At 41.9% G+C, this 10,747-nt stretch overlaps 1 protein-coding gene across 1 annotated transcript; it reads right to left on the bottom strand.

The window, feature by feature from the left end:
- Nucleotides 1-1,576: 1,576 nt before the first annotated feature.
- On the bottom strand, nt 1,577-9,770 carry LOC143280429 (splicing factor 3B subunit 5-like). The gene is made up of 2 exons (XM_076585069.1): nt 9,686-9,770; nt 1,577-3,128 (listed from the first exon to the last, which is right to left on the bottom strand). The coding sequence occupies exon 2, from the start codon at nt 3,121-3,123 to the stop codon at nt 2,866-2,868; it is 258 nt and encodes an 85-aa protein (XP_076441184.1). The 5' UTR covers nt 3,124-3,128; nt 9,686-9,770; the 3' UTR covers nt 1,577-2,865.
- Nucleotides 9,771-10,747: the final 977 nt, after the last annotated feature.

Consider the following 10,747-nt stretch of genomic DNA (forward strand, 5'->3'; position numbering starts at 1 on the left):
GACCGTGTGTGTGTATATGTGTGTGTGTGTGCCAAAAAAACAACAACAAACAAACCAACAACAAAACAAAACAGTGTTCCATTCTGAGCATTTTGTATTTCATTGCAGTTTATGTAATTTAAAAAAGAAAAGAAATGCAGCCAGTTTATTAGCAAGTGTCCATTTCAGAGCACAGTCATATGCTTAGCTTGTTGTGTGCAACAAGAACAGACGTGTACGCCAGCAGACATGTTATATTCATTGGCACTTCAATAATTGTCGGCCTTGCTTTCTCCACAATTTAAAAAACAAAACAAAAACAGACATAAAAACAACAACAAAACAACTACTGATGACACCATGGATGCTTGGCCAAGTAGAAATATAGTTTATTACGGACTGCTAGCACAATACAGTAAAACCGTGTTCACATGCATGCCTGTCCACTGAATCCCTGTTGAATGGCCTGTCAACATAAGATTCCAACACTTCTTCAAAGAGTTGTGTCATTTTCTTTGATTTGCAAGACCACCAAATACTGGCATCCTGAAATGACCAACCTTCAAAGGTTTGTACAAAGCTTGTGTGTCTTCCTTCCGTTTTTTGCATCGCCTTTGCCATCTTTTCTTCAACAGATTCTCAGGTCTAGTGAAAATAAGTAATTCCTATCTCCCAGCTATCCACTGTCTGCACATTTATAAATGTGAATCCAATGATCACATGTCATGTAACAGATTCTGCTATTTTTACCACATGCTCAAGTGAACAGCAAACTGCATTTACACAATTGGCTACAGAAAAACACTGCACTGATCAGCCAAATTTTCAAGCTGTCATTCAACTACTGCCAAATGTGAATCACACTGCATTGTCTTTGATGAAATGGCATTTTTGCTAAATGTGAATCACATTGCACTAGTTCTTGATGAAAAGGCATTTTTGCTTTATTTGCAGGTAATCATGAGAAAGTAAGCCAATTTTTTTCTGTTGTTGCTGCCATTCAGCTGGGTAAGCCGTTCCCTTCTGTTACAGTGGACCAAAGAGAAAGTAAATTGTGTGTGGACCCCATCATGTTACACCCGGGGTCCCCTCCTCTTCCTACTTGTAAATATGCGCTGCCTCATACTCAGCTTCACATTGGCTCATTTTGTTACAGTGTGTGCGCAATGTGTTTGTGCATGTATGAACATATGACTGTTTTGGTGAGAGAGAGCGCATGGACCATGTTTGTGAATGAGCAAATCCACATATGTGTGTGTGTGTGTGTGTGTGTGTGTGTGTGTGTGTGCAGGCAAGAGAGAGAGGGATAGAGGGTGGGGTGGGGAGAAAGAGCAGAGACCATGTTTGTGAATATGCACATCCATATGTACAAATAACAATGCATGTAATGATGTATTCATTCTAAATGTAAGTCTGAGAGAGGGAACATGTTGTGTGTGGTGGAGGGGAGAGACAGAGAGAGATGGACTCAATTAGCATTAATGGGAATCATTTGTTAGTCACCAGTACTTAGATTAAGAAACACATAAAACTGACAGACACCGACTGACAGACAGGCACACACTCACCGATACTCACATACAGAAACAACAGCAAATTATAATTATCATTGTATTAAGAAAAAGGGTCATTTGATTTATCAGCATTAAAAAAAGGAGACATGATAATTTCTTATAACTTATAATATCTTGAGTAACACACACTATACTATTTGTATTTTATTACTTTTTTGGTGGATCATTATCTTCAACAGAATTTATTGTTGAGGTAACATTATTATCTCAAAAAGAGAAATCAATCTAGATTTATTATGGAATCATACACATATATGTATGAACATTTTTAAGTTAAGTTGTTTCCAAAGCGATCACACACTGCATCTCCTTTTCATTGGACCCTTGAGATGCTGCACATGACCTGGAAATAGTTAAAATATGTTCTTGGAGATAGTTAAGTACTGTTCTTGGTTTATATATATCTAAAAAATAAAATTCTCTTGGGAATGTCAGACCCCTGCCGGAGTCTGCACTAGTGGGTCACGGTTAAGTATGTGTAATTAAACAATGGTTCGGTTATCAACACTCATTTAATCTATCCATATCGTGACGCTGGCAAGAAATCACCATCTATGGATTCAAACATCCCTCTGTCCCCTTATCATTTCATCTTTTCCCAGTGTTTACAAATTGATGAAACAACACACACATAATACAGAGGCTATAAACAGTCACAATGCATTACTTAATGAATACATAAACATTAAAGACAAAGACACCTCAGTATTTGCATCATGTTACCATTTATTCCGTTTCAATCCATTAAACGTTCCATTCAAAGTCTACAAAAAATTCTTTGTTCAAACATACCTGGTGTCTTGAGTAATGTTTGTCCTTTCCTTAAAAAAACACCTCAAGACAACATGAATATGATGTATGTATTGCATTGCTGACGCAAGTTTTCAGTATACTGCTCTGGAAGTACTCTGACCCACAGAATGTTGAATAATTTCTTCTTCTGGTACCATCAGTCAGTCTTGCCATTTGTAGCCAGCCAACTGTAGGAGCTACCTATTTCCAGTGAGCTCTCTTACACTTAAGACTTACAGTCAGTTGATATTATCATAACAAGCTAAACCTGGATAATTCTGAACGCATTGGCAAGCTTTTTTCCCCTACAAACCATATTTTTTATGACCACTGAACCCATCAAAGTTAATAAATTTTCATGAAACTTACAGTTACACTCACAATTTTAACTACCAAGTATTTAAAGAAACAAACAACAAAATTCATCCACTCAATGGTTCACAAGCTTGCACCATATCATTCATTCTGCATCCACAAAAATCACTTTAAAATGACAATTCTTCAACAACATTGTCTGAGATTAATCTTCTGGCCGCTTGGGAGGGGGTCCACAAGGCTGAAGCATCTTCTCCATGATGTTAAACTTGACACGAGCCCGCGCCTCATTTTCTGCCACTGCAAAGTAGTTGAGCATGTCGCTGTGACCAAGGTAGGCAGCGTATGTATCTCTGTGCTGATTAGTCAGCCACTCCCACTTGTTGGTGTCGGCGTGGCCAGTGCCAATGTACTTAGACTGCAAATGCTCCAACTGGCTGTGAATGTTGTAGCGGTCACCCATTGTGTCTGCAATAAATAAAATTTCAACAAATGTCATAATTGCCTACTGTAGTACTGACATGCATAATACTCCTAAACTGTGTCACCTGTAAAACTGATTTAAAGAATTTTCTCAAGATTCTTAGCATGCTCACATTTAAGACATGATTGTTCAAATCAGTCATTCAGTGTGAATGATGGTAAAATACTAGTTAAATATTAATTTACAAACAACAGAAGGCTGACTTATGCAATTTGTGAGTGAGTGGTCTGTTTGCGCGTGCATGTGTATGCGTATATGTGTGTGTAAATGTGGGTGTTTGTCTCTGTGTTAACCTGATGCATGTATAAATATTTATAAATGTACTGTAAGCCTCTGAATCTGAATGCCGAATCAGTACTAAGGTGCCCACCACCATCTTTCCATTCAGCTAGTTGCATTTCACCCCCACTCAATAGCTCACAATGTCACATCCATATTCTACTACTAGCTGTAGTACTGTCAACTTTGTATATATTTTCTTAATTGAGAATGATACGTGCACGAACAAGGAGTTTCAGTTTCTCAGGGAGGCGTCACTGCATTGGACAATCCCATATGTGCCACACCACATCTGCTAGGCAGATGCCTGACCAGCAGCATAACCCAACGCGCTTAGTTAGGCATTGAGTGCATACATACGTATATATCATTTCTATGTGTACCAATCAGACTGGATTTCTTCTAGTTCTTCAGAATTTTGCCAGACAAAACTCTCATTGCCATGGGAATTTTTTCAGTGTGCAAAGTGCATGCTGCTCATGGGACCTCAGTTTATCATCTCATCCAAATGACCAAATGCTCAGTTCGAATTTCCAGTCAAACTTGGGAGAAAGGGTACGAGCCGGTATTCAAACCCAGACCCTCATGGACACTGTAAAAGTGTATTGGCAGATGAGCATCCTATTACCTAACCATTCTGCCTTCCTCCTTCAAACGTACACTTTGTTAGTTTGTAACACAAAAACAGACATAGTGACTGAGAATCGGTGATAACAAAACATACACACACACACACTGAGTCAGCGTAAGATTACTACTACTAATAATAATGTACATTTGTATACAGTATACTATGGTGCTTACCCTGCAGCTCTAAGTTACTGAGTCTAGCTCAATACAATTAAAAACATGATTTCATACAACTCACTAACCACTTAAAAACAGTGTAACATCATTCCTGACTCACACAGCTCTTTCACCTCACCCACATAATATAACGTTAGATACAAACTTGTTAAAATTAATATAAAAAAGTGTAATTACACTTACAACTCACACACACCTCCCACCTTACCCCATCCCTCACATAAACACATCGAGGCACAGACATAAAGACGGTTCGGGGAGAGAATTATCTATAGTTAAGAATATTAGTCTTGAAAGATTTTTTTTTAGCGGAGCATTATCTCATTTTCTGTGGCAAGGAGTTCGGAAACCACGGGACCTGCGTCTGTAACGCGGGATTTCGAACATGCATGTGTCACTGTCAGATGAAGAACGCCAGGCACGGCGGGGTATTCTGGAAAATTTTCAGAACTCTGGTACGATGGTGCAGAACCGGTCAATGAATTGAAACATATATGTAGCCGGGTTGGCTACGATCTTCGTTGGGCCAGCTTAGCAGACGATTTTTGTGACTCGCCGAAGGTTACCAAGGAAGTTGTAAATCGGTCACAAGTTATCTCCCTTTACAGGGAACCGTATGATGATTTTCATCAATTTGTTAAATTATAAACACTTCCTTATAGATGTGATTATAGTTTTGTGTTATGGAACTTCAGAACGATCATACTTCTCAACTGTAATGATATCATTTGGCCAGAAAGCCTATAACTTTTTAAAACTAATATTTATGTGAATGAGTTTTGGCGCGATCTTCGAAATCCACTCAGTTGAAACATACAAAATACCTTCGTTTTCTATAAATCGATATAGTTACCGTGGAATTTAGAATGTGCATTAAAATGTAAATGATTAAGCCTTCTTCTCGTGTACTGCTTTCCGTGTACACCTAAGTTATAGGCATGCGATGGTACGGAATGTCTGACGGCATTTCGGCGCCACAAAACTATCTCTTCTTCAAGCCATTGGAATTCGTCAGTGCCGATTTGAGCAAAATACGTTTTTACAATACCTACACATTTTTATATCGTGTCTTGCAGATGTTTGCATTTCTGTTATCAATCTGATTAGTATCGTGCATGTATAATTGTGTTGTAGTTGGTTTAAACGAAGTATTTCATTGTCGATCACAAGTGCCAAAAGCACCGCCAAGCGGTGCCGACACGGGAGCTATCCGCTGAGTTTTCTCTTGAATTTTTACATAAAAAATCTTTACTCTAGAAGCAGATTTTATAGATGATTTTTATATAGTTGGAAATTCAGGATGTTCAGTTACTTAATTGTTACAATTATATTACATATCGCGACGTATTAATTGTTGTAATGTACAAAAATGATACATGAACTCGTTAAAAGCTCGTTCATTCAGTGACTCTTTTTATTTACAGTTTTTAACTACATTATTTTTGTAGAAAATGGTTTAGCTTAAGAAAATGCTCGTCTCTTGTAGTTTTGTGTGATATATAATATGTCTATGTTAGTTCCCCGAGCCGAAAGTCAGAAGCCGCTAAATTTGGTCAAACAAACACAAGCTTGGCCCCTCAAGGCTCGCGGAGGGCCGGTTTCGTGAGTCGCTTCGCGGCGCTGGCTTTGCGGTTCGGCGGAACAGAATATAAGGAGTGAGTGAGTGCCAGACATAGGGAGAACTCTCCTGGCCTGGAAGAATGAAAGAATAAAAGAAGAAAACCAGCGCACTGCCTTCCCGAGTCTACCTTGCCTGGCTGCAGCTCTCTTCTGCTAACACCTTCTACCTGTCTTCACCTTCTCCAACACCACCTTACCACCCCGTCACAACTGGCGCTGCGAGCAGGATTAGGAGAAGACAGAGAGAAGAGAGTGCAGCAGGTACTTCAAGTCCACGCAGACTGAGTAACGTCGCCCATCAACATGGCCCAATCCGACTTCCTGCCCAAACTCCCGACATTCTCCGGTGAGGAAACCGGCAGGGAAGTTGATGACTTCATCTGGGAGGCCCGTATGATCCTCCATCTGCAGCCCCTGGATGACGTGACAGCCTCTCTCTGGCTGATCTCAGCCCTTGCAGGCAGAGCTCGCCAGCAGATTGTCAGGCTGCCGGCGACAGAAGTGGACACGCCAGCCAAAATCCTAACACTACTCGAGGAGAACTGGGGAGAGCAACGTGACACCACAGACCTTGCCACTGCCTTCTTCACTAGGCAGCAGCAGTCCAAGGAGACGATTGCAGTGTACGCGTCCCATCTTCGGTACCTCTGGACCAAGGTCAACAAGGCTGAAGATGGGATGATGCAGGTGCCAGCGACCATTCTCCGCGACGCCTTCGCCAGAGGTCTTCAGCCAGCTGCACTCAGGCGCGATGTCAGGCGCTTCATCAGAGACCACCCTGACACCACCTTCGAGGCGGCGAAGAAGGAGGCCCAGCGATGGCTGAGGGAGGACAGCGACGCTGACGACAGTCACAACGCCACTGTTGCCTGCCTACAGGCCCAGCTGGCTACATTGACGGCTGAAGTCGACAGTTTGCGACAACAGCAGCAGCAGTTCCCCATGCCAGCACACCGCCCACATCCTCCAGGACCAGCACATCATCCTCGCCGCTGTGCTGCTGACCGGGCCCCAGACCCTCCACACTGTGTCTGGTGTCAGCGGTCTGGCCACACTGAAGACCAGTGTCGGCACAAGCAGCGCTATATGAAGAATGCCAGGCGACAGAAAGCTGACCACCAGACTCCAATGGCAGTCAACAACCAGTGTGTTGTCACCAAACACACTGGGCAATCTGGGTCATTGCCAGCTGCTCCAGCTCCAAACCAGCGACGCAGGAGACGCCGACGCAGACGGAAGCGCCACAGCACCACACCTGATGCTGTGATCCCACAGGTGTCACCTTCACCTGTACTCAACCTCACACAGCTGAGAGGCAGCCAACGACCACCACCTGCTGTCACGCCGACTGACCTGTCCCAACGGTCCTGCCATGTCAACAAAGTGTCAGACTCTGATACTGACACTGACACTGACAGTGGGGTGTGCCTGTTCAGTCCCATGCCAGGGCCCAGGACATCAGCCCTGCAGGCAGCACCAGAGCCGCCTCCACTACCACCAGCTCCCACCCCTAGGCGATCTCTACGCCTGACGACGAAGCCAGTAACATGGTACACATCTGGTGTTCCTTACGTTGGTCAGTGACTTTGCTTAGTTGCTGTCTCACTTGAAATTTGAGGAGACAAGATAGGTTAATGATGGACAATGTGTGGGACTGATTGTTCTCTTGTTTTTGTTTTTTTTTGTTTGTTTTTGTCATTGAGCAGTTGAAATTTTTCAAAGATTGACTTTTTCCCCCAAGCAAAGCTGTTGAATGCTCACTCATTTTGTTTGATCAAAGATTGATTTTTCCCCCAAGCAAAGCTGTTGAATGCTCACTCATTTTTGGTTGATAATTGCATCAAATTGTATTGTTGAAATTGTCCACTGAATTGCAAATATGTTTTATTGGTGCTAATGAGTTGGTCAAAAAGAAGAGACAGACAGAGAAAAAATGACTCAAAGGAAACGTTTGTTAAAAAATGACAACTCCTTTCTAGTCTTCGTTGGGCCCGCGCTTCAGGTACTTCATCCTGAGGAATTTTGTTTCAGGTTCTCTCTAGTCAATACGGATGTGAAGCTGATGAAAAGGAATTATATGTTTATACAACTATTTTCCCACAGTCAGTGTATAACATGCCGATATACATTTCAGACAATTAACATTGTTGGGGCTTATTTTGTTATATTGGGAACACTGTTAATACAACAGCTCCCCTTATAACCTGTACTGGTTTTGGCTTTGGGGGTTTGCATTTTAAATAACGCCCCTCAAGAGCATTTGACTAGAGTCTACCCACTGGATTGCCGTGTGCATTTTAAACACATACTGAACTTTAAGGGCTACATTTAAAATGATGCCCCTTTAAGAATTCAGTGTGGGCAAACCGTTTTGCCCTGACGTGGGTTATACATTTTGTGATTATAGTTTTGTGTTATGGAACTTCAGAACGATCATACTTCTCAACTGTAATGATATCATTTGGCCAGAAAGCCTATAACTTTTTAAAACTAATATTTATGTGAATGAGTTTTGGCGCGATCTTCGAAATCCACTCAGTTGAAACATACAAAATACCTTCGTTTTCTATAAATCGATATAGTTACCGTGGAATTTAGAATGTGCATTAAAATGTAAATGATTAAGCCTTCTTCTCGTGTACTGCTTTCCGTGTACACCTAAGTTATAGGCATGCGATGGTACGGAATGTCTGACGGCATTTCGGCGCCACAAAACTATCTCTTCTTCAAGCCATTGGAATTCGTCAGTGCCGATTTGAGCAAAATACGTTTTTACAATACCTACACATTTTTATATCGTGTCTTGCAGATGTTTGCATTTCTGTTATCAATCTGATTAGTATCGTGCATGTATAATTGTGTTGTAGTTGGTTTAAACGAAGTATTTCATTGTCGATCACAAGTGCCAAAAGCACCGCCAAGCGGTGCCGACACGGGAGCTATCCGCTGAGTTTTCTCTTGAATTTTTACATAAAAAATCTTTACTCTAGAAGCAGATTTTATAGATGATTTTTATATAGTTGGAAATTCAGGATGTTCAGTTACTTAATTGTTACAATTATATTACATATCGCGACGTATTAATTGTTGTAATGTACAAAAATGATACATGAACTCGTTAAAAGCTCGTTCATTCAGTGACTCTTTTTATTTACAGTTTTTAACTACATTATTTTTGTAGAAAATGGTTTAGCTTAAGAAAATGCTCGTCTCTTGTAGTTTTGTGTGATATATAATATGTCTATGTTAGTTCCCCGAGCCGAAAGTCAGAAGCCGCTAAATTTGGTCAAACAAACACAAGCTTGGCCCCTCAAGGCTCGCGGAGGGCCGGTTTCGTGAGTCGCTTCGCGGCGCTGGCTTTGCGGTTCGGCGGAACAGAATATAAGGAGTGAGTGAGTGCCAGACATAGGGAGAACTCTCCTGGCCTGGAAGAATGAAAGAATAAAAGAAGAAAACCAGCGCACTGCCTTCCCGAGTCTACCTTGCCTGGCTGCAGCTCTCTTCTGCTAACACCTTCTACCTGTCTTCACCTTCTCCAACACCACCTTACCACCCCGTCACATATACAAGCTATTTTAAATTTGATTCTTTCAGATACAAGAAGCCAGTGCAACTATATATATAATTTCCGGTAATAGAAGAAGAACGCGTGGTTATCGGCGACAGGCTTCAAGATCAGACGAGCAGCTGAGTTTTGGACTTTCGGTAGAGGTTCCAAGACAGATCGATAATAAATGAATGAGAAAAGAGGGGGTAAACTTTTCAAGATTCATAAAAGCACCGATGTGTGTAAGAGAATAATCGACTAATCAAGTGAATGGAATCAAACTCTTACCAGTTTATCCAGAAAAAGGACAATAATAAATGTGCTTGCGAGTACACCAAGGCTGCCGAGCGGAAATGCACTCGATTGGAAGTTTATATGATTACCGAAATCATTCGAAAGAATAAAATGACAAAAAAGCGCTTCGGGTTGGTGGTGGGTATGATGATTCGAAAAGGAGCAAAATACTGTTTTGCCTCTCCGTCTGTCTCTCTATGTGTCTCTCTCCAATTAAACTGAGGGGATATGGTATATTATGAATAAAATATTCGCATTCGCATTCGCATCCTCTCTGTCTCTCTGTCTCTCTCTCTCTCTCTCTCTCTCTCTCTCTCTCTCTCTCTCTCTGTATATATATGGGAGCTGGGTGGGGGCATGTTCACAAATAAGAATACATTATGTGTGTAGCATCCTCCCCGCTCTCCCATCCCCAGGAAAAAAAAAAGCAATCAAACTTTTCAGTTCATTTCCACTGACTCCCTCTTCCTTTCTGTCTCAGTTTCTATCTGATACTCCCACCCCTCCGTCTCCCTTGTCTTGTCTTGGCTTGGCTAGGCTAGGCTAGGCTAGGCTTGGCCAAAGACACTAGGAATTCTAGTGTCTATGGCTTGGCTTGGCTTGACTTTCCTTCAGTGACTTGTCTTCCTTCCTACCCCTCAGTTTTGGAGTAGACCTGGATCTGGATCTGTACTGACGTCGCCGAACCAATTTTGATTATATTGCGACGGAAAAACAGGGAGAGCGCAGAAAAAAACGAAGAGGAAAAAACAACTTTTAAGGACTAGCTAGGTGTGGAGCTGTCGGATCATCGCTACTGCTTTTCGCTTTGCACATACAGGCAAGCCTGTACATTACCGGCCCTGAAGGTAGTGCCAAGCCCACAAATTCAAACAACAAAAAACAAAAGTCCCCACCCCCATCCTTTCCCCACCTACCTAGCTTGACTAATTAATGTGCAGTATGAGTTTTAGTGGGGGGGCTGCAGAACTGCCCACCGCTGCTGCCGGTAAACAGTGCGGAGACAGTACTGGTCTGGACTGTTGTTTCTTCCACTGAGGTGTTTCCATTCTTCGA

Source organism: Babylonia areolata, chromosome 3 (genome assembly GCF_041734735.1).
Source record: "Babylonia areolata isolate BAREFJ2019XMU chromosome 3, ASM4173473v1, whole genome shotgun sequence".
Lineage (NCBI taxonomy): Eukaryota > Metazoa > Mollusca > Gastropoda > Neogastropoda > Buccinidae > Babylonia > Babylonia areolata.

What these genes read in the sequence shown, in the direction of transcription:
- LOC143280429 (XM_076585069.1), bottom strand. Translation starts at nt 3,123, where the DNA reads ATGGGTGACCGCTACAACATTCACAGCCAGTTGGAGCATTTGCAGTCT.